Consider the following 23,221-nt stretch of genomic DNA (forward strand, 5'->3'; position numbering starts at 1 on the left):
TTACGACACCTTGAAAAAAGTGACTTAGGACCGGTTCTCACTTAACAGCTGTCGCATCATCCCCAGGGTCACGTGATCAAAATTCAGATGCTCGGCAACTGGCATGTACTTATGACTGTTGCAGTGTCCCAGGGTCAGGCGATCCCTTTTTGCCACCATCCAACCAGCAAACTCAAGGGAGAAACTGGATTCACGGAACAACCATGTGACTCACTTAACAACCACAGGGATTCACTTAACAACGGCAGCAAGCACGGTCGTAAAACGGGGCCCGAGTCACTGAACAAATCTCTCGCTGAGCCACAGAAACGTTGGGCTCGGTTGCCGTCGTAAGTTGAGGACTCCCCTGTGATCAAAAAATCTGAGCGATTCCTAAACATCAGGTTAAAAAAAGGTCAAGGATTTTATTCTGCTACTCGTTGCCGACTCTAGGGGGCGCTGCTGATCTCTGTTTCTTGACCGAGGGGAGACGGTATCGTCCGAAGACATTTTACTCGGCCTTGTGGCCAGCATGGCTAAACGCCAAAGGCGCACGGAATGCTGTTATCTTCCCACCAAAGGGGTACCTATTGATCTACTCGCACTTGCACGCTTTCGAACTGCTGGATGGGCAGGAGCTGCAGCCAGGAGCACAAGATCACCCCGTCTTGCGGTGCCCTGGTCTCAAACGCTCACTGTCGGTTTTCCATCCAGGAAGCTCCTCGTCTTTAACCACTGAGCCACTACATTATCCCAGCAACAGGCTTAAACCTAAACTAAACCAACGGTGATAAGTCAAGGACTACAACAACAACAACAACAACAATAATAATAATAATAGGGATTTCCTGGTTGTGTCTCATCCATGCACCAACCAGACCTGCATATTACATAGATTTTGACATAGGCTAATGTTTGCCTAGCTCATGGGTAGGCAACCTTGGCTCTTTTATGACTTGTGGACTTCAACTCCCAGAATTCCTGAGCCAGCATGGCTCAGCTTGGAAACCTCTCCCTTTCCCCTCAGCATGGCTGGCTCAGGAATTCTGGGAGTTGAAGTCCCTGAGTCATGAAGGGGGCCATAGTTCCCCCATGCTGGCTCAGGAATTCTGGGAGTTAAAAGTCCACGAGTCATGAAGGGGGCCATAGTTCCCCCATGCCGCTGAGGAATTCTGGGAGTTGAGGTCCACAAGTCATGAAATAGTTCCCCCATGCCGCTCAGGAATTCTGGGAGTTGAGGTCCACAAGTCATGAAGGGGGCCATAGTTCCCCCATGCCGGCTCAGGAATTCTGGGAGTTGAAGTCCACCAGTCCCCTGCCTTTTGGAGCTTTATAGATTGGGGGGGGGGTGAGGGTAGAAAAGGTACCCCAGGAACTTTGTCTTTCATTGTTTCTCCTTTGGTCGTCTCGATGTAAAAAAAGGATGTTGAGATTCTCTAGAGTACAGAGAAGAACAACAAAGATGATCAGGGAACTGGAGACTAAAACATATAAGGAACGGCTGCTGGAATTGGGTCTGTCTAGTTTAATGAAGAGAAGGATGAGGGGGGACAGGATAGCAGCCTTCCAGTATCTCAGGGGCTGCCCCAAAGAAGAGGGAGTCAAGCTGTTCTCCAAGGTGCCTGAAGGCAGGACAAGAAGCAACGGATGGAAACTCATCAAGGAGAGAAGCAATCTAGAACTAAGGAGAAACTTCCTGACAGTGAGAACAATTAACCAGTGGAACAACCTGCCTCCAGAAGCGGTGAATGCTCCAACACTGGAAGTTTTTAAGAAGAGACTGGACAGCCATTTGTCTGGAGAGGATGGGTTTTGTGGTGGGGCCCATTTGGGATGTCTCTGTTGGGTTCCTGAATGTACCGATGATTGGAAATTGGAGGTTTTACAAGTTGCCCTTTTGGAAAGCAGCCCGTTCAAAACTCTTTCCTTAATGGGGTCTGCTGGGCTGATTTTTTTTTTCCTTTCCTCTCCTCCTCCAGCATCATCTGGCAGCGTCTTGTTTTCCCCTGGAAAAAGGGAAGCGATGGCGTCTTTCGGAGAGCGAGAGAGACAATCTAAAATGTATTTAACATTAGCACTTGGCTCGCTGCCTCCGAGCCACGCGGCTGCAGGCTGCAGGCAGCGGCCATGGATCAATAGGGACTTACCACCCCAATTGAGGCCAGAATTTCCCTAGCTAAGCAAGGCAGTTGTTTGGAGATTTCTGCCCCATAATAACAAATAATAATAAGAACAACAACAAAACAACAATGGTAATAGTAATAAAAAAGTTGGAAGGGACCTTGGAGGTCATATAATAATAATAGTAATAATAATAACAATAACAACAACAGAATAGAGGCATGGGAAGACAAAGCACTACATGGCCAATACATTTAAAAAATAGCTGGGAAAGCAGATAATAATAAAACCTGGCAATGGCTAAGAGCAGGAAAATTGAAGAAAGAGACCGACTAATTCTGGCTGCACAAGACCAAGCCTTAATTCTGGCTGCACAAGACCAAGCCTTAAGGACAAATGCATACAAAGTCAAAATTGAGAAGACAGCAACAGACAGTAAGTGCCGCCTAAAAGAAGCTGAAGAAACAGTGGACCACCTGGTAAGCTGCTGCAAGAAGATTGCACAGACTGATTACAAGCAGCGGCATGACAAAGTAGCAACAATGGTGCATTGGAAGATCTGCAAAAAATATCATTTGCCTGTAAGCAAAAACTGGTGGGATCATAAAATAGAGAAAGTCATAGAAAATGATAAAATTAAGCTGCTCTGGGACTTCAGAATTCAAATAGACAAGCACCTGCAATGTAACACCCCAGACTTAACAATTGTCGATAGAAAAGACAAAAAAGTCTGGATAGTGGACGTGGCAGTGCCTAGAGATAGCAGAATAGAAGAGAAAGAACTGGAGAACAGAACAAAATACAAAGACCTACAAATAGAAATAGAAAGACTGTGGCAAAAGCAAGCAAGGGTAGTACCAATAGTCATAGGCTCCTTGGTGCAATCCCAAAACAACTGGAGCACCACTTGAACACCATCGGCATTGACAAATTCGCTATTAGTCAATTGCAAAAGGTGGCCTTATTAGGAACTGCTTCCATCCTGCGACGATATCTGTAATACCATCAAACATCCACATCTGCCTATCCCAGGTCCTGGGTAAGGACTCGATGGGTAGACAAAATGCCAAATCCAGTCTGAACATCCGGCTGACTGTGCGATGATCCATAATAATAATAATAATAATGGAAGGAACCTTGGAGGTCATCAAGTCCAACCCCCTGCTCAGGCAGGAAACCCTATATACCATTTCAGACAAATGGCTGTCCATCTAACCCAACCCCCTGCTCAGGCAGGAAACCCTATCCCGTTTTAGACAATCTCTTCTTAAAAACTTCCAGGGTTGGAGCATTCACAACTTCTGGAGGCAGGTGGTTCCACTGGTTAATTAATTTTTCCACCTTTCTTGTCATGGCTGTTAAGGGAATCATTGCCGTTGTTAGGAACACGGTCGTTAAGCGAATCCGACTTCTTCCATTGACTTTGCCAATCAGAAGTTGACAAAAGAGGATCCTGTGATTCCCCGGGACACGACAACCGTCATAAGTACATGCCAGTTGCAGGGCGTTTGAATTTTGATCAGGTGACCCACGAGGGATACTGCAAGGGCCGTCAGTGCGAAAAATGGTCCTAAGTCACTTTTTCCAGTGCCGTTGTAACGTTGAACAGTCACTAAACGGAACATTATAATTCGAGGACTAAAGACTGCTCTCCATAACGAACCGGGGCTGAGATTCCAGTTTTCAGGAGCGGAGAGCCCCCCCCCTTCCCCATAAGCCACAGCCGTGGCAGTTTATTCCCGGCGTTCCCCAAGATGTCACTCCACAGGATGAGACCCCACGTACCTTTGTGGGGATGGAAGGGGATCTGATCAGATTTGCAGGCCACACCGCGTTGCGGGGGAATTGCTCCCATTTTAGATGGTTAGACTCGAGATCCGGAAGGACCTCGGCAAACTTGAACCCAGGGCCCGACCGAACAAGTTGCAATTGCCAAGGGGATGCTGTGTGGGGGGGAAAATGGTCCTAAGTCGCCTTGCTTTCAGGGCTGTGATCATTTCGGTCACTAAATGAACGGTTGTAAGTCGAGGACTAACTGTATTTGCACATATAGCCACAAATACGCCCTTTGCCTGCCGGCTCCCATCCAGTCTGGTGCTCAGCGCACCGGGAGGATCATGTGAAAGCCACGCTCTTCGCTCCCGCTGGGGGCTCTGGACGGCTTTCGAAGGGACAGGATTGTGTGAAGGAGCAAATGGCTTCTTTGCCTTGCTTGCTAGGCAAGAGTTGGCCCGCACTGCAGGGGGCTGCAAGAGTGTTTTTATTATATGTATTTGCTTGCTTTTTGTCCTGCCTTTCTGACTTTATAAGCAGAATGGAATGGAATGGAATGGAATAATAGAATAGAATAGAATAGAATAGAATAGAATAGAATAGAATAGAATAGAATAGAATAGAATAGAATAGAATAGAATTAGAGTAGAATAGAGTAGAATAGAATAGAATAGAATAGAATAGAATAGAATAGAATAGAATAGAATAGAATAGGAAAAAATATAGAATAGAATAGAATGGAGTAGAGTGGAATAGAATAGAATAGAATATAGAATAGAATAGAAAAAAAATAGAATGGAATGGAATAGAATAGAATAATGAATGGAATGGAATAGAAATAGAATAGAATAGAATATTGAATGGAATGAAAGAATAGAATAGAATTACAGAATAGAATTAATAGAATAGAATGAAATAGAATACAATAAGGAAAAAGTATAGTATAGAATACAATGGAGTGGAGTAGAATAGAATATAGAATAGAATAGAAAAAAGAATAGAATGGAATGGAATAGAATAGAATAAAATAATGAATGGAATAGAAATAGAATAGAATAGAATAGAATAGGGAAAAATATAGAATAGAATAGAATAGAATAGAATAGAATAGAATAGAATAGAATAGAATAGAATAGAATAGAATGGAGTAGAGTGGAATAGAATAGAATAGAATATAGAATAGAATGGAAAAAATAGAATGGAATGGAATAGAATAGAATAATGAATGGAATAGAAATAGAATAGAATAGAATATTGAATGGAATGAAAGAATAGAATAGAATTACGGAATAGAATTAATAGAATAGAATAGAATGAAATAGAATACAGTAAGGAAAAAGTATAGTATAGAATAGAATGGAGTGGAGTAGAATAGAATATAGAATAGAATAGAAAAAAGAATAGAATGGAATGGAATAGAATAGAATAAAATAATGAATGGAATAGAAATAGAATAGAATAGAATAGAATAGAATAGAATAGAATAGAATAGAATAGAATAGGAAGGGACCTTGGAGGTCATCTAGTCCAACCCCTGCTCAGGCAGGAAACCCTATACCATTTCAGACAAATGGTTGACCAATCTCTTCTTATGAAACTCAAGGTGGTGAACAGACTTAATACTCCTTTCTATTTTCCCCATAACAACAACCCTATGAGGTGGGTTGGGCTGAGAGAGAGGGACTGGCCCACAGTCACCCAGCTGACTTTCGTGCCTAAGGCGGGACTAGAACTCTCCATCTCCTGGTGATTGGCCCAAAGTTCCCCAGCTGGCTTTTATGACTAAGGCGGGACTACAATTCACCGTCTCCTGGTGATTGGCCCAAAGTCACCCAGCTGGCTTTCATATTTAAGGCGGGACTAGAACTCACCGTCTCCTGGTGATTGGCCCAAAGTCACCCAGCTGGCTTTCATATTTAAGGCGGGACTAGAACTCACCGTCTCCTGGTGATTGGCCCAAAGTCACCCAGCTGGCTTTTGTGCCTAAGGCGGGACTAGAACTCACCCTCTCCTGGTGATTGGCCTAAAGGCACCCAGCTGGCTTTCATATTTAAGGCGGGACTAGAACTCACCGTCTCCTAGTGATTGGCCCAAAGTCACCCAGCTGGCTTTCATATTTAAGGCGGGACTAGAACTCACCGTCTCCTGGTGATTGGCCCAAAGTCACCCAGTTGGCTTTTGTACCTAAGGCGGGACTAGAACTCGCCCCCATCTGATGATTGGCCCAAAATTTGGAGACCCCTGCTATAAGGCGTTGAAAAGCCACAGCCGAAGCTATGAAGAGGTCGGTGTATTGGGTCCGTGTGAAAAAGAGACGCTTGGCTGGTCAATGACTCCCTTTTTTTTTTTTTCCTCGTAGGAACCAAAGCAGAGTAGAGTAGAGTCCAAATTACTCACCGGTTCCTCTCCCTCCATTACGGCCATTAAAGTTTTCCCAGCACCGAAGAACTATTTGCATCTCTGCCCATCTCTTAAGTGGCTTCGGTTTTCCTTCTCCGGCCACGTCATTTCGCCTTTTCAAGCAGCTTTTCTCTTTCTGCCACTCCCAGGGGCATCCCTCCTGGGGATGCTTTCTCACTGCTTCCTGGACACACCCCAATTCTCCAAGGAGGATCCCCTGAGTAGGGATGGGTCGGCCCCGAATCCCAGGTGGGGTTGCCTAGGAAACGTGCACTCCTCCCCTGCAACGCAAAGCCTCACGTTGGCTTTTCTGGACCTTTTGTTGATCTCATGGATCTGCCCATCTCGAGAGGCCAACGTTTTATGTATTAAGATACCTCAGGGCCTTCCCCCCCCCCTAAACTACAGATCCCAGGATGCCATGGGAGAAGCCTTGGGGGCCTGGAACATATTTGCACAAATCAAATATTATTTGTCTATCAAAGCGGAAGAGCCAGTTATTTCAAGTACCGGTAATCCTCAACTTACAAGAGTTTGGTTCGTGACTGTCAAAGCTACAACGGCGCTGAAAAAAAAATGCCTAAGGGCCCCTTTTCACACTTACGACCGTCGCAACGTCCCCATGGTCACGTGATTCAAATTCAGACACTTGGCAACTGACTCGTATTTATGACGGTTGCACTGTCCTGGGCTCACGTGATCCCCTTTTGCAAACTTCTGACAAATCCAGTGGGGAAGCCAGACTCACTTCACAACCGTGTGACTAAACTGTGGCGATTCACTTAACAACTGTGGCAAGGAAAGTTGTAACATAGGGCAAAACTCAATCACAAATGCCTCGCTTAGAAACAGAAGTTTGGGGCTCGGTTGTGGTCGTACGTTGAGGATTACCTGGAGTGAGTTACCTTGAGTACCAAGTGCCTAATCTCTTTTTTGCCCTTTCTCTCATTCACCTCAGCATTACCTTGGGTACCAAGTGCCTAACCTCTTTTTTGCCCTTTCTCTCATTCCTCTCCACCTCAGTATTACCTTGGGTACCAAGTGCCTAATCTCTTTTTTGCCCTTTCTCTCATTCACCTCAGCATTACCTTGGGTACCAAGTGCCTAACCTCTTTTTTGCCCTTTCTCTCATTCCTCTCCACCTCAGCATTACCTTGGGTACCAAGTGCCTATTCTCTTTTTTACCCTTTCTCTGGTTCCTCTCCACCTCAGCATTACCTTGGGTACCAAGTGCCTATTCTCTTTTTTGCCCTTTCTCTGGTTCCTCTTCACCTCAGCATTACCTTGGGTACCAAGTGCCTAACCTCTTTTTTGCCCTTTCTCTGGTTCCTCTCCCCCTCAGCATTGCCATGGCCACGAAAGAAAACATGACTTCGCAGCGAGGAATGATGAAATCCATACAGAGCAAGATGAACACCTTGGCCAGTATCCTTTCTCCTGCTGCTGCTGCTGCTGCTTTTCACCTTCCGGGCACCGAACGTTAACTAGAATCAGAGAGTTGGAAAGGAGCCTAGAGGTCATCCAGCCCAACCCCCTGCTGCATGCAGGATCCACTAGAGCAAGGCTTCCCAACTGTAGCAACTTTAAGAGATGTGAGATCAGGGAGGCGCCGAAGGGAGCCAACTTTATGTGATGTGGCCTGGAAGGATCCACCCAGAGTTAGTCGAAAGGTGGGCAGCTATATAAATGTTCTGAATACAATAAATATGTGAAGAGGGGGAGGAAATGGAGATTCACAAAGGATGTGGACAGGCAGGAGATGAGAACAGAGCCAGGATGGAAGGGAAACCCTGGCTTAAGGGGCAGAGCGCTTCCCTTTGGGGGCAGCAATTGCTTCCCTTTCTTTCTTTCTTTCTTTCTTTCTTTCTTTCTTTCTTTCTTTCTTTCTCTCTTCCATCCTTCCTTCACTTTTTCCTTCCTTCCTTCCTTCCTTCCTTCCTTCCTTCTCTTTTTCATTTTCTCTCCTTCCTTCCTTCTCTTTTTCACTTTCTCTCCTTTCTTTCCTTTCTTCTTTCCTTCCTTCCCTTTTTCACTTTCTCTCCTTCTCTTTTTCATTTTCCCTTCCTTCCTTCCTTCCTTTTTCATTTTCTCTCCTTCCTTCTCTTTTTCATTTTCTCTCCTTTCCTTTCCTCCTTCCTTCCTTCTCTTTTTCACTTTCTCTCCTTCCTTCCTTCCTTTTTCACTTTCTCTCCTTCCTTCCTTCTCTTTTTCATTTTCTCTCCTTTCTTTTCCTCCTTCCTTCCTTCTCTTTTTCACTTTCCCTCCATTCTTCCTTCTTTCCTTCCTTCCTTCCTTCCTTCCTTCCCTTTTTCACTTTCTCTCCTTCCTTCCTTCCTTCCTTCCTTCCTTCTCTTTTTCATTTTCTCTCCTTTCTTTCCTTCCTTCCTTCCTTCTCTTTTTCATTTTCTCTCCTTTCTTTCCTTCCTTCTTTCCGTCCTCCCCTTTTTTACTTTCTCTCTTTCCTTCTCTTCCCTTTCTCTTTCTTTTCTTTCTCCTTGCTTTCCTTCTCTTTCTTTCCCTACCAAAACCTAGGGACATTTAAAAAAAAAAAAATCACAGCCACTACAAAAACAGGCCCAACCTCCCACCCACCCACCCAAAAAAACCTCTAAAATGCCAACAGAGAAAAACAAAGACCCGGGGCCACTCTGCCATCTGCCTTCTCAAAAGAGGGGGGGGGATAACCCACCAGTGGATGGGGAGGGTGGGTGGGTGGCCAGCCCCCTTCCTTGCCGCCCTTAACTCGGCTGCCCCACCCCAGACCGTTTCCCAGCGGTGAACAGCCTCATCCAGCGGATCAACCTGCGCAAGCGACGGGACACCCTCATCCTGGGGGGTGTGATCGGCATCTGCACCATCCTCCTGCTGCTGTACGCTTTCCATTGATGGAGGACGCCGCGCACAGAGAGACTTCTGGGACCATGATCTGCCCCTGCGAAGGGGCGGGCAGACTGCGGCGGGACCCCCCCCCCTTCAATCTGGGGACGTGGAGACCAAGGGACCGTGGCAGGTGGACTCTCTCTTTCCTTCCTCCACAGCTGGCCACGGGTCCCGAAGGTGACAACCGGTTCGTCGCTCGTCCTGGTCTCTTACACCGAGGACACGGCTCCCTTCTGCCCATTAAATATGTTTTCTGCCTTTTCTACCATTTCGCTCTCGTCTTAAGGCGAGGCGGACCCGGCCCACCTCCAGCCCCCCGCCCCAATTCAGCTGTCACGTTTACCTTCCAAAGGAGAACCTTTACTTCTCCTTGTTTCCAACCTGTCTGCCCGAGAAAACCCCTCTCGTCAATTTAACACAACTTCGCCCTGACTTGGCGACTTAAAAACTTTGGCCCGGCCCGGTTGGAGAGCCGAGATCCATGGAGAGAAATTCTTCACCAGACATTTTTATTTTATTTTATGTTTTTTTTTGAGGAAGGTGATCCTCAAAGGCTGGGTCGGTAAGTATCCCGCCGTTTTGGAGAAGACCACTTCCTTCTGATCTCTTTCCCGCCATTCGAGAACGGCCGAAACACAACCGGTTCACCAAGGCCGAGAAAAATGTCCCAAAACAAGAGATCGGGTCTTTCCTTTCAACGTGGAGAACATTTGTGAGACGGACCCTCGGTGGAGACTTTTCACCAAACTGGAAACGCGGTTGATGTTTTACAGATCCCAGTGGAAAACAAGGGAGCGCCTTCCTCATCTCGAGAGCGCCCCAAACAGTGAAAGGGATTAAAAGAGAGCGAGTGGCATTTGGGCATCCGAATCGGTGGACCGTTTTAGCAGGGGTAATCTTAGCCGAAAAAGTTTCCCGCAAGTCCTCGCCTTGTTTGTCCGACTTCGGTTTGGTTCCCGTCCTAACAAAGACCCCGGATGTCCCCCACCCACCCTTGCTTCGAAACACAAATAAAATGTTAAAAAAGAGATGTCTATTACATACTCTTGGAGAGAAAGCAAGAGATTTGAGCTTTTTTTATCGGCAACCCAAGCCAGCCCAAGACAACAATGCATTTATTAGCTTAGCCAGTGGGGATGATGGGGTTCGGAGTCCCAGTGGATTCAGGGGTGGGAAGAGTGACTTAGCTCTGATTCCTGGGAACCCTGGTTCCCACCTCCATTCCCACATGGTAACATGAAACCAGGGTGGGCAATTACGGTGCTTTATAATCTTTGGACTTCAACTCCCAGAATTCCTGAGCCAGCCATATTGCTGGCTCAGGAATTCTGAGAGTTATAGTCCACAGGTCAAGGGGCCCTGCATTAAATACTAGCTTACGATGGTTTTGTTCAAATAGATTCCATAAACTAGGCACTATAGCACAACTTAAATTAATAAACTATTCGTTCTCTTTTGGGTTCGCAAAAAGTGTCTAATCCTGTTAACGCTACGAATCAAAGGAAGAAAACCCCAACAAGATAGATTTTTTTTTATTTTTGGCTGCAAGAGATTGCTTGAGGTTAGAGAATACTTCCTTTCGCAAATGAACCGTTTATTGGCCCTTCCAGAATAAGGAGCAAAGCAAAAGTTTCAGAGGTGAATTTGAATTTGTTTTAAGAGCTCTCGAGTTAAGAAACCGCTGCTGGAAGGTTTTTTATTATTATTATTCTGGGTTTTTTTTTAAATTTGTCTTTTTTTTTCCGCGTTCTGCTGAGATAGGAAGAGGGTTATCTGATTAATAAATTACTAAGAAAATAAACAAGACTTGGTTGCATTATCTCGCTAACAAAAATGAAAGGGGAGAAAAAAAGCACTCTCTCTCTGAATAAAACGTATTTCTTTAATCTTAGGATTCTTGTTTTTTTATTGGTTTCGCCTTCTGGGTTTTGATGAAAAGGTGTCAAAATGATTTGAGACGCGCAATCGGGCTGAGTTTGCCCAGCACATGAAACTAAACTACGATTGATTTGATGGGTCTGTAGCAGGGGGTCCCCAACCCCTGGTCCGTGGACTGATACTGGGCCACGGTATGCCAGCAACCGGTCCGCACAAACAAGCAAAGCCCCATCCGTGGGATGCAGGCAGCACACAAAACACACCCCCTCCGGTCCGTGGCAAAACCTTTATCCACGGAAGCAGTGATCCCTGGTGCCCAAAAGGAACACTATAGCAGTATTAACTATATGCTCTATAATGTAGCAGTCTCTTTAGGGGTTACAATCCTATAATCCCTAAAAAATACTATAGCAGTATTTCAGCATTGGAGGGGCTGCCTCAAAGAAGAGGGGGGGGTCCACCTCTTCTCCAAAGCACCAGAAGGCAGAACAAGAAGCAGCAACGGGAGGAAACCGATCAAGGAGAGAATTACGGAGAAATTTCCTGATGGTGGAAACAATGAACCAGTGGAACAGCTTGCCACCAGATGTTGCAGGTGTCCCATCAGTGGAGGTTTTCGAGAAGAGACTGGACAAGCATCTTGTTGGAAATGGTGTAGGGTCTCCTGCTTGAGCAGGGGGTTGGACTAGAAGACCTCCGAGGTCCCTTCCATTTTGTTATTGTTATCCATGCTTGAAGACCCCCACTGGATCCCCTTCCAGGTGTTTTGAGGCACAACCCCTAAGGCAGGGGTCCCCAACCCCCCGGTCCATGGATCAGTAGAATGGAATGGAATGGAATAGAATAGAATAGAATTACAGAGCAGAATAGAATATAAATCAGAAAAGAATTACAAATAGAATAGAGTAAAAAGAACAATGGAATAATAGAATGGAACAGAGCAGAACAGAATAACAGAATAGAATAGAATAGAATAGAATAGTAGAACAGAATAGAATGGAATGGAATGGAATTGAATAGAAGAATAGAATAAGAATAGAATGGAATGGAATGGAATGGAACAGAATAGAACAGAATAGAATTTAGAATAGAATTTAGAATAGAATGGAACGGAATGGAATGGAATAGAATGGAACAGAATAGAATAAATAGAATATAGAATAGAATAAAATATAGAATAGAATAGAATATAGATAGAATAAATAGAATAGAATAGAATAGAATCTTTATTAAGAATAGAACAGAATGGAATGGAATGGAATAGAATAGAATAGAATAGAATAGAATAGAATAGAATAGAATAGAATAGAACAGTACCGTGCCACGGCATGCTAGCAACTGGGCAGCACAAACAAGCAAAGCCCCATCCGTGGGATGCAGGCAGCACACAAAACCATGCCCCCTCCAGTCCGTGGAAAAACCTCTCTTTACGGAACCGGTGCCCAAAAGGTTGGGGGCCTCTGGACTAGATGACCTCCGAGGTCCTTTCCAGCTCTGTTCTGATTGAAGAAACAATAGATGGAAACTCATCAAGGAGAGAAGCAACTTGGAATTAGGGAGAAATGTCCTAACAGTGAGGACAATTAACCAGTGGAACGGCTTGCCACCAGAAGTTGTGGGTGCTCCACCACTGGAGGTTTTTAAGAAGAGACTGCACAGTGACTTGTCTGGAAAGGTCTAGGGTCTCCTGCTTGAGCAGGGGGTTGGACTAGAAGACCTCCAAGGTCCCTTCCAGCTCTGTTCTGATTGATTGATTGAATGATTGATTGATTGACTGATTGATTGAAATGGTCTAGGGTCGCCTGCTTGAGCAGGAGGTTGGACTAGAAGACCTCCAAGGTCCCTTCCAGCTCTATATTCTGATTGATTGATTGATTGTAACTTTCCCAGTGTGTGTGTGTGTGTGTGTGTGTGTGTGTGTGTCTTCCCTTCAATTTGGACACCCGCCCATCCCTTTCCCAGCTTCTTCTGCAAAACTAAATCAATTAAAAAAGGCAGCGGTCGAGTATTAAAAGGAATGGATCTGCTTTCACACTTCGGGCAGAAAAACTCATCCGGATTGTGTCCTTCTTGGGATTGTTTTGGCTGCCCGGCTTTCTGATCGGAGTCAATTATTCATGATCAGCCGTTAGGGTGGTGGATATTGATTAATAATTGAGCAGGCCAAAGTACTCGGCGCTCCCAAAAAATCCGGTCAGGTCTCCTCTTTTGACAGTCCAAATCTCATGCCTTGCCTTGGGTGGCCAGGAAAATCTGCCCCAGTTCCCCCCCCCCTTTTTTTTTTCTTCCTCCATGGTGCTCTGGCTATCTTTGTCCCACAGCTGTGTGGGGGATGTCCAGATGACCAGGAAGATCCGTTAGCCTGGACTAGACCTGGGAATTTTAATTTGGCCCTTTGGCTGTCCCTATCCAGCCTGGGTGAGGTCAATCAACTGTGAAAGGGATCTTGGAGTCTTAGTGGACAACTCAATTCAATACGAGCCAGCAAGTGTGTGGCAGCAGCCAAAACAGCTAATGCAATCCTAAATTGCATTAACAGAAGGAGTCAATCAAGATTGCGTGAGGTACTAGTACCTCAAGGGGAAAACAACTGAAGAAGCTTGGGAAATTTTGAAAAATGAGAAATAAAAGCCCAGTCTAGCACAATCCCAACAAAGAGGAAAAAGAACAGCTCTCAAAAGAAACCAGCATGGCTGCATAAAGAACTCTCTGATCAGTTGAAAGATAAAAAGGACAAGTGTAGAAAGTGGAAAGAGGGGCACATAACTAAGTCAGAATATCAGCAAATAGCCCGAGCCTCTAAAGATGAAGTGAGGAAAGCCAAGGTTCAAAATGAACTAAGGCTTGCGATCGAAGTTAAAAATAACAAAAAAAAAGCTTCTTTCAACATGTAAAAAACAAGAAAAAAGTGAAGGAAACGATTGGTCCATTAGTGGGGGAAAGTGGCAAGAAGGTGACAAGCAACAGAGAGAAAGCAGAACTATTTAACTCGTTTTTTGCATCTGTCTTTACACAAAGGGAAAAAACAGACCAACCTACCAAGAATAGTGCCATAAAAACCAAAATAGAAATACAAGTTAAGATAGGCAAGAAAATGGTAAGTGAGCACCTGTCCAGCCTAGACGAGTTCAAATCACCAGGACCAGATGGATTACACCCCTGGGTTCTCAAGGAACTGACAGATGTGATCTCAGAACCATTGAACTATATTTTTCAAAGATCCTGGAGCACTGGGGAACTACCAGAGGACTGGAAAAGAGCTGATGTAGTTCCCATCTTCAAAAAAAGGGGGAAAAATGGACCCAGGAAATTACAGACCTGTCAGCCTGAAAGAGTGCAGAGAAGAGTAACAAAAATGATTAGGGGACTGGAGGCCAAAGCATATAAGGAAAGGCTGCTGGAATTGGGTATGTGTAGTTTAATGAAGAGAAGGACGAGGGGGGACATGATAGTAGCGTTCCAGTATCTCAGGGGCTGCTCCAAAGAAGAGGGAATCAAGCTATTCTCCAAAGCACCTGAAGGCAGGACAAGAAGCAACGGGTGGAAACTAATCAAGGAGTGGAGCAACCTGGAACTAAGGAGAAACTTCCTGACAGTGAGAACAATTAACCAGTGGAACCACCTGTCTCCAGAAGTGGTGAATGCTCCAACAATGGAAGTTTTTAAGAAGAGACTGGACAGCCATTTGTCTGAAAATGGTATAGGGTTTCCTGCCTGAGCATGGGGTTGGACTAGATGACCTCCAAGGTCCCTTCCAACTATGATGATGATGATGTCCATCTTTGCTAATCCAGGTCAACCTTCTTTCTCTTTGCAAGCTATGCAAATTCGGCCTCCTCACCCTGGAAGTCAGTGGTCAAGCTACAGATCCAAATCTGACTTTTGAAATCGTTTTGTATTCCTCTTGCTGCATTCAGACATACCCAGATGTGCAAGATAACCCATCACCTTGAAGCAAAGGGCACAAACTTAGCGAGTGTGCCTCAGGTGGGTTGCTCAGCGTGTGCAATGTACCCTCATCAAAATGCCTCATCGAAGTTAATTCTGGTCAATTCCGTGTTATGAAAACATAGCCCTTGTTTAGACTGCACACCCTCTTTAGTGTGGTGCATGTATTTATATAGATGGTGGGAGAAGGTGTGAAAAGCACTTTAAATATTCCAAATTGTGAACAACCTTCAAACGTCACCACAATACCAAAAAGATGTTGAGACTCTGGAAAGAGTGCAGAGAAGAGCAACAAAGATGATTAGGGAGCTAAAACATACTAAGGACGTTGCTGGAATTGGGTATGTCCAGTTTAATGAAGAGAAGGTCCAGGGGGGACATGATAGCAAGTCTTCCAGTATCTCAGGGGCTGCCCCAAAGAAGAGGGAGTCAAGCTATTCTCCAAAGCACCTGAACAAGAAGCAACGGATGGAAACTCATCAAGGAGAGAAGCAACCTGGAACTAAGGAGAAGTTTCCTAACGGTGAGAACAATAATAATAATAATGTTGGAAGGGACCTTGGAGGTCATCTAGTCCAACCCCCTGCTCAGGCAGGAAACCCTATATCATTTCAGACAAATGGCTGTCCAGCCTCTTCTTAAAAACTTCCAGTGTTGGAGCATTCACCGCTTCTGGAGGCAGGTTGTTCCACTGGTTAATTGTTCTCGCTGTCAGGAAGTTTCTCCATAGTTCCAGGTTGCTTCTCCCCTCGATTAGTTTCCATCTATTGCTTCTTGTCCTGCCTTCATGTGCTCTGGAGAATAACTTGACTCCCTCTTCTTTGGGGCAGCCCCTGAGATACTGGAAGAACTGCTATCCTGTCCCCCCTTGTCCTTCTCTTCATTAAATTAGACATACCCAATTCCAGCCACCGTTCCTTATATGCTTTAGCCTCCAGTCCCCTGATCCTCTTTGCTGCTCTTCTCTGCACTCTTTCCAGAGTCTCAACATCTTTTTTACATCGTGGTGACCAAAACTGGATGCAGTATTCCAAATATGGCCTGTGGAACGACTAGATTACCTGGGCTACCGCATCTCGGGGAGCGGGGTGGAAATGGATCCGAGCAAGGTGCGAGCCGTACAGGAATGGCAAGCACCCCAAACTAGACGCCAGCTGCAAAGTTTTCTCGGATTTGCAAACTTCTACCGTCCGTTCATTCCATCGTTCGCAACCGTGGTGCATCCTCTCACGGAACTACTGCGGACGAAACACCTCGCAGCAAGGCCCCGCCCGAGCCAACGGCTAGAGTGGTCTGTGAATTGTCAGAAAGCGTTTGAGTCACTGAAAACATTATTTGCTAAGGAGCCCGTGTTACGCCACCCGGACCAGAGTGCCCCTTTTGTGGTCCAGGTGGACGCCAGCGATGTCGCAGTGGGGGCAGTGTTGTTGCAGAAGGGTAGTGGGGGAGAATTGCAGCCATGTGCCTATACGTCGCGTAAATTTACGACGGCCGAACGTAGCTGGACTGTCTGGGAAAAGGAGGCCTTCGCGATACGCTGGGCCCTGGTAACGTGGCGGCATTTGTTAGAAGGGGCCAAACTGGCCTTTGAGGTGTGGACAGACCATAAGAATCTGGAGGCGCTACAGACCCCGAGACGCCTGGCCCCCAAACATGTTCGATGGGCACAATACTTCAACCGGTTTAACTTCACACTGAGGTATGTGCCGGGGGGAAAGAACTTTTTGGCCGACGCATTGTCGCGGATGCCGCAGTACCGTAGCAAACGGGAGGAGGTAATACAGGCCCTGGTGCCGCCTTATCGGTGTGAGTCCGTTGAGGCCGTAACTCACAGGTCTCTGGTAAGCGGGGTAGAGGACATTAGGGCTGCCTTACTGTCTGATGCGTGGGCAAATGAGCATTCCGAATGGTTGACTACTCGGGACGGTGTGGCGTGGAAAGGGGATAGGATGTATGTGCCCGAGAGCCTACGCCCCTCCGTTCTTCGAAGGTGTCACAACGCTAAACAAGCGGGCCACTTTGGGTTTTTAAAGACCCTGCACTTAGTGCGGCGGCAATTCTGGTGGCCCAAACAAAAAGCAGATGTGGAACAATATGTAAAAGGGTGCCACGTGTGCGCTAGTGCAAAACCCCGAGTAGGGAAGCCTATGGGGTTATTACAACCGGTGGCCGATCCGTCCCGGCCGTGGGAAGAGATCGCCATGGATTTTATCGTAGAACTACCCAGCAATCGGGGCTACAGTGTGATATGGACCGTGGTAGATCTCTTTTCCAAGCAGGCACATTTCATCCCCTGCAGAGGCCTGCCATCAGCACGACGATTGTCCCGGTTGTTTATTCAACACATCTATCGGCTTCACGGTGTACCTAGAAGAATAGTGTCAGATAGAGGGGTGCAATTTACCGCAGAATTCTGGAGGGTGTTCGTTCGTTCGCTAGGGTCCTCACAGGCGCTGAGTTCAGCATATCACCCGAGCACTAACGGGGCGGCGGAAAGGGCAAACGCCATGGTGGAAAGGTACCTCCGAAGTTATGTGTCATTCCAGCAAACGGATTGGGTGGATTTGTTGCCGTTTGCTGAAGTGGCATATAATAATACCGTCCACAGCAGTACGGGGTATACCCCGTTTAAAATAGTGTATGGTATGGAGTTTAACCCCATGCCCGAATTGTCACCAGAGGTGGCCAGCGGCCAGACCCCTCAAACATGGACGTCCAAACTTCCAGAGTTGTGGGACCGGGTGAGGATAGCCCGAAGGAAGGCCGAAGCGGCTGCCAAGGTCCAAGCCGACAAAAAACGGGCCGAGCATAAACCGTTCAAAGTGGGAGACTGGGTGTATTTAGCCACCAAATATCTGCGTCTGCAAGTGCCATGTAAGAAGCTAGGCCCGAAGTATGTAGGGCCTTTCCAGATCCTCAAAGTGATTAACCCAGTTACAGTTCGGCTACGGCTTCCCGCCTCTCTAGGCAAGGTTCACCCCGTGTTCCATAGTAGTCTACTCAAACCAACACATAGAAGTCCCTATGCTGACGGGGTACCAGGACCGATATCCGGGTCCCATTACGAGGTGCAGGAGGTCCTAGACTCACGGAAGCGATATGGCAAAACCCAATACCTCCTTCGGTGGAAGGGCTACCCGCTATCAGACGCGACCTGGGTGGGAGAGGAGGATATAAGGGCACCCAACCTGATTCGGACATTCCACCGGAGGCACCCAGATAAGCCGGGGCGGAACAAGTGTAATGTTGTGTACTCAACCCCTTTCTTTTCCTCCCCAGGGGGACAAGTGGTAGAGGGGGCCGCATGTCAAGCCCCGACGGCTTGCCATACAACCAGGGACAGGGGGAGCACGAACGTCAACTCACGGGGGCGAGAAACAGTTGAGCTGTGCACTGCCACACCCCACCGCCGCCCCGGGCGAACTCCCTCGCGAACGTCTCCACGGACAGCACGACAGACGTCAACGGCACCTGATAGAACGGAGGGAGCTCCAACGAGCCATTTGCGAGGCGCTGGAAGGCCAACAACGGGCGAAACACCTTGTGCTAATGGGGATGCATCCCGGCGGGAGAGGCGGGGGTTGTCTCCCAGCCGCCAGGGAATCCAGCAGGGCGAGCTTAGCGGCGGGCAACAGGGGCGCAGACCGGGCGCACGGACAGCGGGGCGTGGGGGCGGAGCTTCGTCGGGAAAAGGGACAGCGCAGGGAACGGACATAGCATATATCCATTTCAAACGGATGCTGGTTTGGGATGGGGGGCGGAGCTACAGGGTGGAGCACGCCGATATATTGCGGTGGAGGGGAATCAGGCCCCAGAGCTGACTTTGTCTCACATGCTTAATAAAGAGCTTGGTGGGTGTCAGCGTGTGCCGGTCTTCTTTGCTTTACGTCACGAACGACTTTGGATACGCGGACAGTCTGCAAGAAAACTGCCCAGTTCTGAGAGTACCGCAGAGACCAGATTTACAAGCTGTGATTTGCAAACCCCGCCTAAGAATCCGGATGGGGTCTTAGCTTCGGGGGGGGGGAGGAATGCCAAATGGTGCTACCAACCCAACCCATGCCATCCTCACTGCTTTTGCCCCAACCCAGCACCATCTCCAGAGTCTTCTGCAAAAAAAAAAAAAAAAATTCTTGCTTGCCGGTGCAAAGGGATGGATGCCAACGTGGCTGAACTTTGAGGGAATAGGTGTCAAGTGTGAATGTAGCCAGTTGAGAGCGGTGTCCTGGGCCCAGTGCATGAGCTTGGTTGCTGACATTTAAATACACCCCCTTTGTTTTAGATAGATAGATACATAGCTAGATGGATGGATGGATGGATGGATGGATGGATGGATGGAAGGAAGGAAGGAAGGAAGGAAGGAAGGAAGGAAGGAAGGAGAAAGAAAGAAAGAAAGAAAGAAAGAAAGAAAGAAAGAAGGAAGGAAGGAAGGAAGGAAGGAAAGAAAGAAAGAAAGAAAGAAAGAAAGAAAGAAAGAAAGAAAGAAAAGATAGATGATAGAAGATAGAAGGAAAGGAAGATATAGATAGATAGATAGATAGATAGATAGATAGATAGATAGGATGGAAGGAAGGAAAGAAAAAGAAAGAAAGAAAGAAAGAAAGAAAGAAAGAAAGAAAGAAAGAAAAGATAGATGATAAAAGATAGAAGGAAAGGAAGATAGAGATAGATAGATAGATAGATAGATAGATAGATAGATAGATAGATAGATAGATGATAGAAGATAGGAAAGGAAGAAAGAAAAGGAAAGAAAGATAGAGATAGATAGATAGATAGATAGATAGGATGGATTGATGGATGGAAGGAAGGAAAGAAAGAGAAAGAAAGAAAAGAAAGAAAGAAAGAAAAGATAGATGATAGAAGATAGAAGGAAAGGAAGATAGAGATAAATAGATGATAGATAGATAGATAGATAGATAGATAGATAGATAGGTAGATGAAAATGGACATTGATGTCAATGAAAATGCACATCGATGTCAAAAGAAATGCACATCAACATCAATTAAAATGCACACTGACATCCATGAAAGAGAAGATGTCTGAGAATCTAGCCAGAATGTGAGAAATCAGGTCGCTGGGCGTTTGAAACGTCTGTTTATAAAAAAATGTACAGGCTGCCCATCTTACCGCAAGGGGATTTTACGAGTGTTTGCATTTTTTGTTCGTTTTATTTTACTTGGGCCCAGGATGGACACCGATCGCTCCCAGCAGACTCCAGCAAAGATCAATCTTTAACACGCCTGGCGGATTTTTTTTTGTTTTTTAATTTTATTCCCCCCCCCCCGTCATGCCAAGAAAGATAAAAACAAAACACAGTTACAGCCTCTTGCAGAAATGGAAAGACGACGAAGCCTGTTTTGTGTCCAAGAAAGTCTCTATGGTCTTTACAAACCCCCACCCCGTCCTATCAATCAATCATCCTGAAGGGCAAAGGTGAAGGATGGCTGGCAGGTTTTGAGGAAGCTGCAGGCCCAGTTCCCCAGAAGCAAGGGGGTAAGGTCAAAAAAGTCGAGATGGCGCCCACAGCAGGGCCATCAAGCCCCTCCCAGTTCCGTGGTTTATGTGTATGCCGTGTCTGAGGCATATTTTTTTTTAAAAAATAGAAGAACAAAGTTGGAAGGGACCTTGGAGGTCATCTAGTCCAACCCCCTGCTCAAGCAGGAGACCCTAAACCAGTGGTTCTCAACCTTTTTAATGCCGCGACCCCCAACCGGTTGTAAGTCGAGGACTACTCAACTGGTGCAGCACCGTTTGCAGAATGGGACTTTTGGCGGGCTCAGCAGGGCAGAGACAGCCTGGACAATTCCTATTGGCTTTGGAAAGCCAATAGAATTAGACTCTATTCAAGAGAGTCTATTCTATTGGCTTTCAAAAGCCAATAGAATAAAAGGGAGGAGCACAGCTAAGGAAAAGGGGGGAAAAATGACGGACTGCGTTGTTTGGCGACCCCCGTGAAATGGTCGTTCGACCCCAAATGGGGTCCTGACCCACAGGTTGAGAACCACTGCCCTAGACCATTTCAATCAATCAATCAATCCATCCATCAGAATAGAGCTGGAAGGGACCTTGGAGGTCTTCTAGTCCAGCCCCCTGCTCAAGCAGGAGAGCCTGGACCATTTCAATCAATCAATCAATCAATCGATCGATCAATCCGAATAGAGCTGGAAGGGACCTTGGAGGTCTTCTAGTCCACCACCCCCCCATGCTCAGGCAGGAAAAAAGATCTATTTAGTTCCTATATTCATGGCAGCCCTCTTGACTTTTCTGACCAGATCCCCAAGAAGGGGTAAGAAAATGCACGCCACATCTCCAAACAAGAAGGACCGTATCCTTTGCATGACGCTTGAACCCTGAGCAAATGGAAGATGCAAGGAGGGGTGGAGGCTGCCTCTGCTAATGAATTAACATCAGATTCATCTCATCTCTTTGATGCAATGTGTCAGGGTTATCCAACCTGGAGAACCTTTAAGACTCTGTGGACTTCAATTCCCAGAATTCCCCCAACCAGCTGTCCACAGGCCCTCACGTGGCCAAGGTTGGCCAATCCTTGCAATATATCAAACCAGCTGCAAATTGTTTTGCAACCAGCATTAGGAAAAAAAAAAAAAAACGATCCCAGCATTTCCTGGTCCAAAAAAATTAAAATTTAAACCGTCCCGAAACCCCAGCTGGGATAATCCTATATAAGGTCACCTCAACCTCTGAATGGGCTCCAGACCTATCTGTCGCCTGCCTTTGCTCAGTTTCCGAGATCTGCCGGCATCCCAGGAAGTCCTCGACTTAACGACGATTAAGGGAGCCTGGCCACGACGGTTGTAAAATCATCAGGTGACATTAAATTGTGATTTATTTATTTATTATTATTATTATTTGCAAAGGTCTTTCAGCCAACGCGGCAGTCGTAAAACGAACTCATTGTTTGCTACGGGATGGGTTTTTTTTTATTATTATTCTTTGCCGGAAATCAGTAGTAAACATAACTTGAGGACTTCCTGTAGACTAATATAGGATGTCAGCTAATACTGAAGAATATTTTTCAAATGGTTTTTTTTCTGCATAGTTGCATCTTGGAAGACCTGCACCCAACGTCGTGGCAGTGAAGGAAGAAGCGTCTGATCGGATGTAGCCAACGGTCAGCCAGGGTCCAACGGCATCTGGAATTCAAGTCCTCAACTTGCGACCACAATTCAGCCTGAAATTTCCGTCGCTAAGCGAGACGGTGGCTAAGTGGACTTTGCCCCCCTTTTTACAACCTTCCTTGCCACCGTTGCTAACCCGGTTGTTGGTCATAAAAGGTCATAAAAGAGGATCACGTGACCCCGGGACACTGCGACCGTCATAAATACGAGTCGGTGGCCGAGCGTCTGAATTTTGATCGCGTGACCCCGGAGGTGCTGCGACGGTCGTTAAGTGTGAAAAAAGGTGATAAGTCACTTTTTTCAGTGCCCTTTTTTCAGTGCCTTTGAACAGTCACAAACGGTTGTGAGTCAAGGACTACCTGTAGTAAGCTTGTAGTATGCATTACTACCTGTAGTAAGCTCGTAGTATGCTGCAAGTGTAGCAGCCCCAAGCCTACGGACCAGTGGGTCCACCATTTCATCAATGTTAAACTCCTGGATTATTTTTCCTGAAGAGGCTGGACTTTCTCCCGTCCAAAGGCAGGAGTTGCCAGCACGGAGGAATTGGCTGGGATTTCTGCAAACTTCTTACTAATGTATTATTGGACACGAAAGCCGTTGTGATCCACTCTCGCGCAAATGGATTAAGTGGCAAGCCTTCTCTTCCGCCGGCTCAATCCGGCTTCTCGGCGTCTGTGTAATGGATAAGCATAAAAGGTCTACTCGGAGCTTTGGAAGGCTGTGGGATACAAGTGGTAGCAACTATAAGGCACCCGCCTCTCTCCAGCAGAATAACGGAATTGGAAGGGACCTTGGAGGTCTTCTAGTCCAACCCCCTGCTCACGCGGGAGACCCTGGACCATTTCAATCAATCAGTCAATCAATCAATCAATCAATCAAAATAGAGCTGTAAGAGATCTTGAAGGTCTTCTAGTCCAGCCCCTTGCTCAAGCAAGAAACCCTGGACAATTTCAATCAATCAGTCAATCGATCAATCAATCAATCAATCAATCAAAATAGAGCTGGAAGGGACCTTGGAGGTCTTCTAGTCCAGCCCTTTCCTCATGCGGGAGACCCTGGACAATTTCAATCAATCAGCCAATCGATCAATCAATCAATCAAT

General features: G+C 46.3%; 1 protein-coding gene across 3 annotated transcripts in view; it reads left to right on the forward strand.

Annotated features, from left to right (window-relative positions):
* Positions 1 to 11,044, forward strand: part of GOSR1 (golgi SNAP receptor complex member 1) — a 38,762-nt gene extending 27,718 nt beyond the window's left edge. For all 3 annotated transcript variants that reach the window (XM_039366959.1, XM_039366960.1, XM_039366961.1), the window contains 2 exons: positions 7,616 to 7,698; positions 9,035 to 11,044. In XM_039366959.1, coding sequence (XP_039222893.1) covers positions 7,616 to 7,698; positions 9,035 to 9,159 — 208 coding nt within the window. In that variant the 3' untranslated portion in view covers positions 9,160 to 11,044. The remainder of the gene's footprint in view (positions 1 to 7,615; positions 7,699 to 9,034) is intronic.
* The last annotated feature ends 12,177 nt before the right edge of the window (positions 11,045 to 23,221 follow it).

Source organism: Crotalus tigris, unplaced genomic scaffold, assembly GCF_016545835.1.
Source record: "Crotalus tigris isolate CLP2741 ecotype Arizona unplaced genomic scaffold, ASM1654583v1 scf7180000020497.760770, whole genome shotgun sequence".
Lineage (NCBI taxonomy): Eukaryota > Metazoa > Chordata > Lepidosauria > Squamata > Viperidae > Crotalus > Crotalus tigris.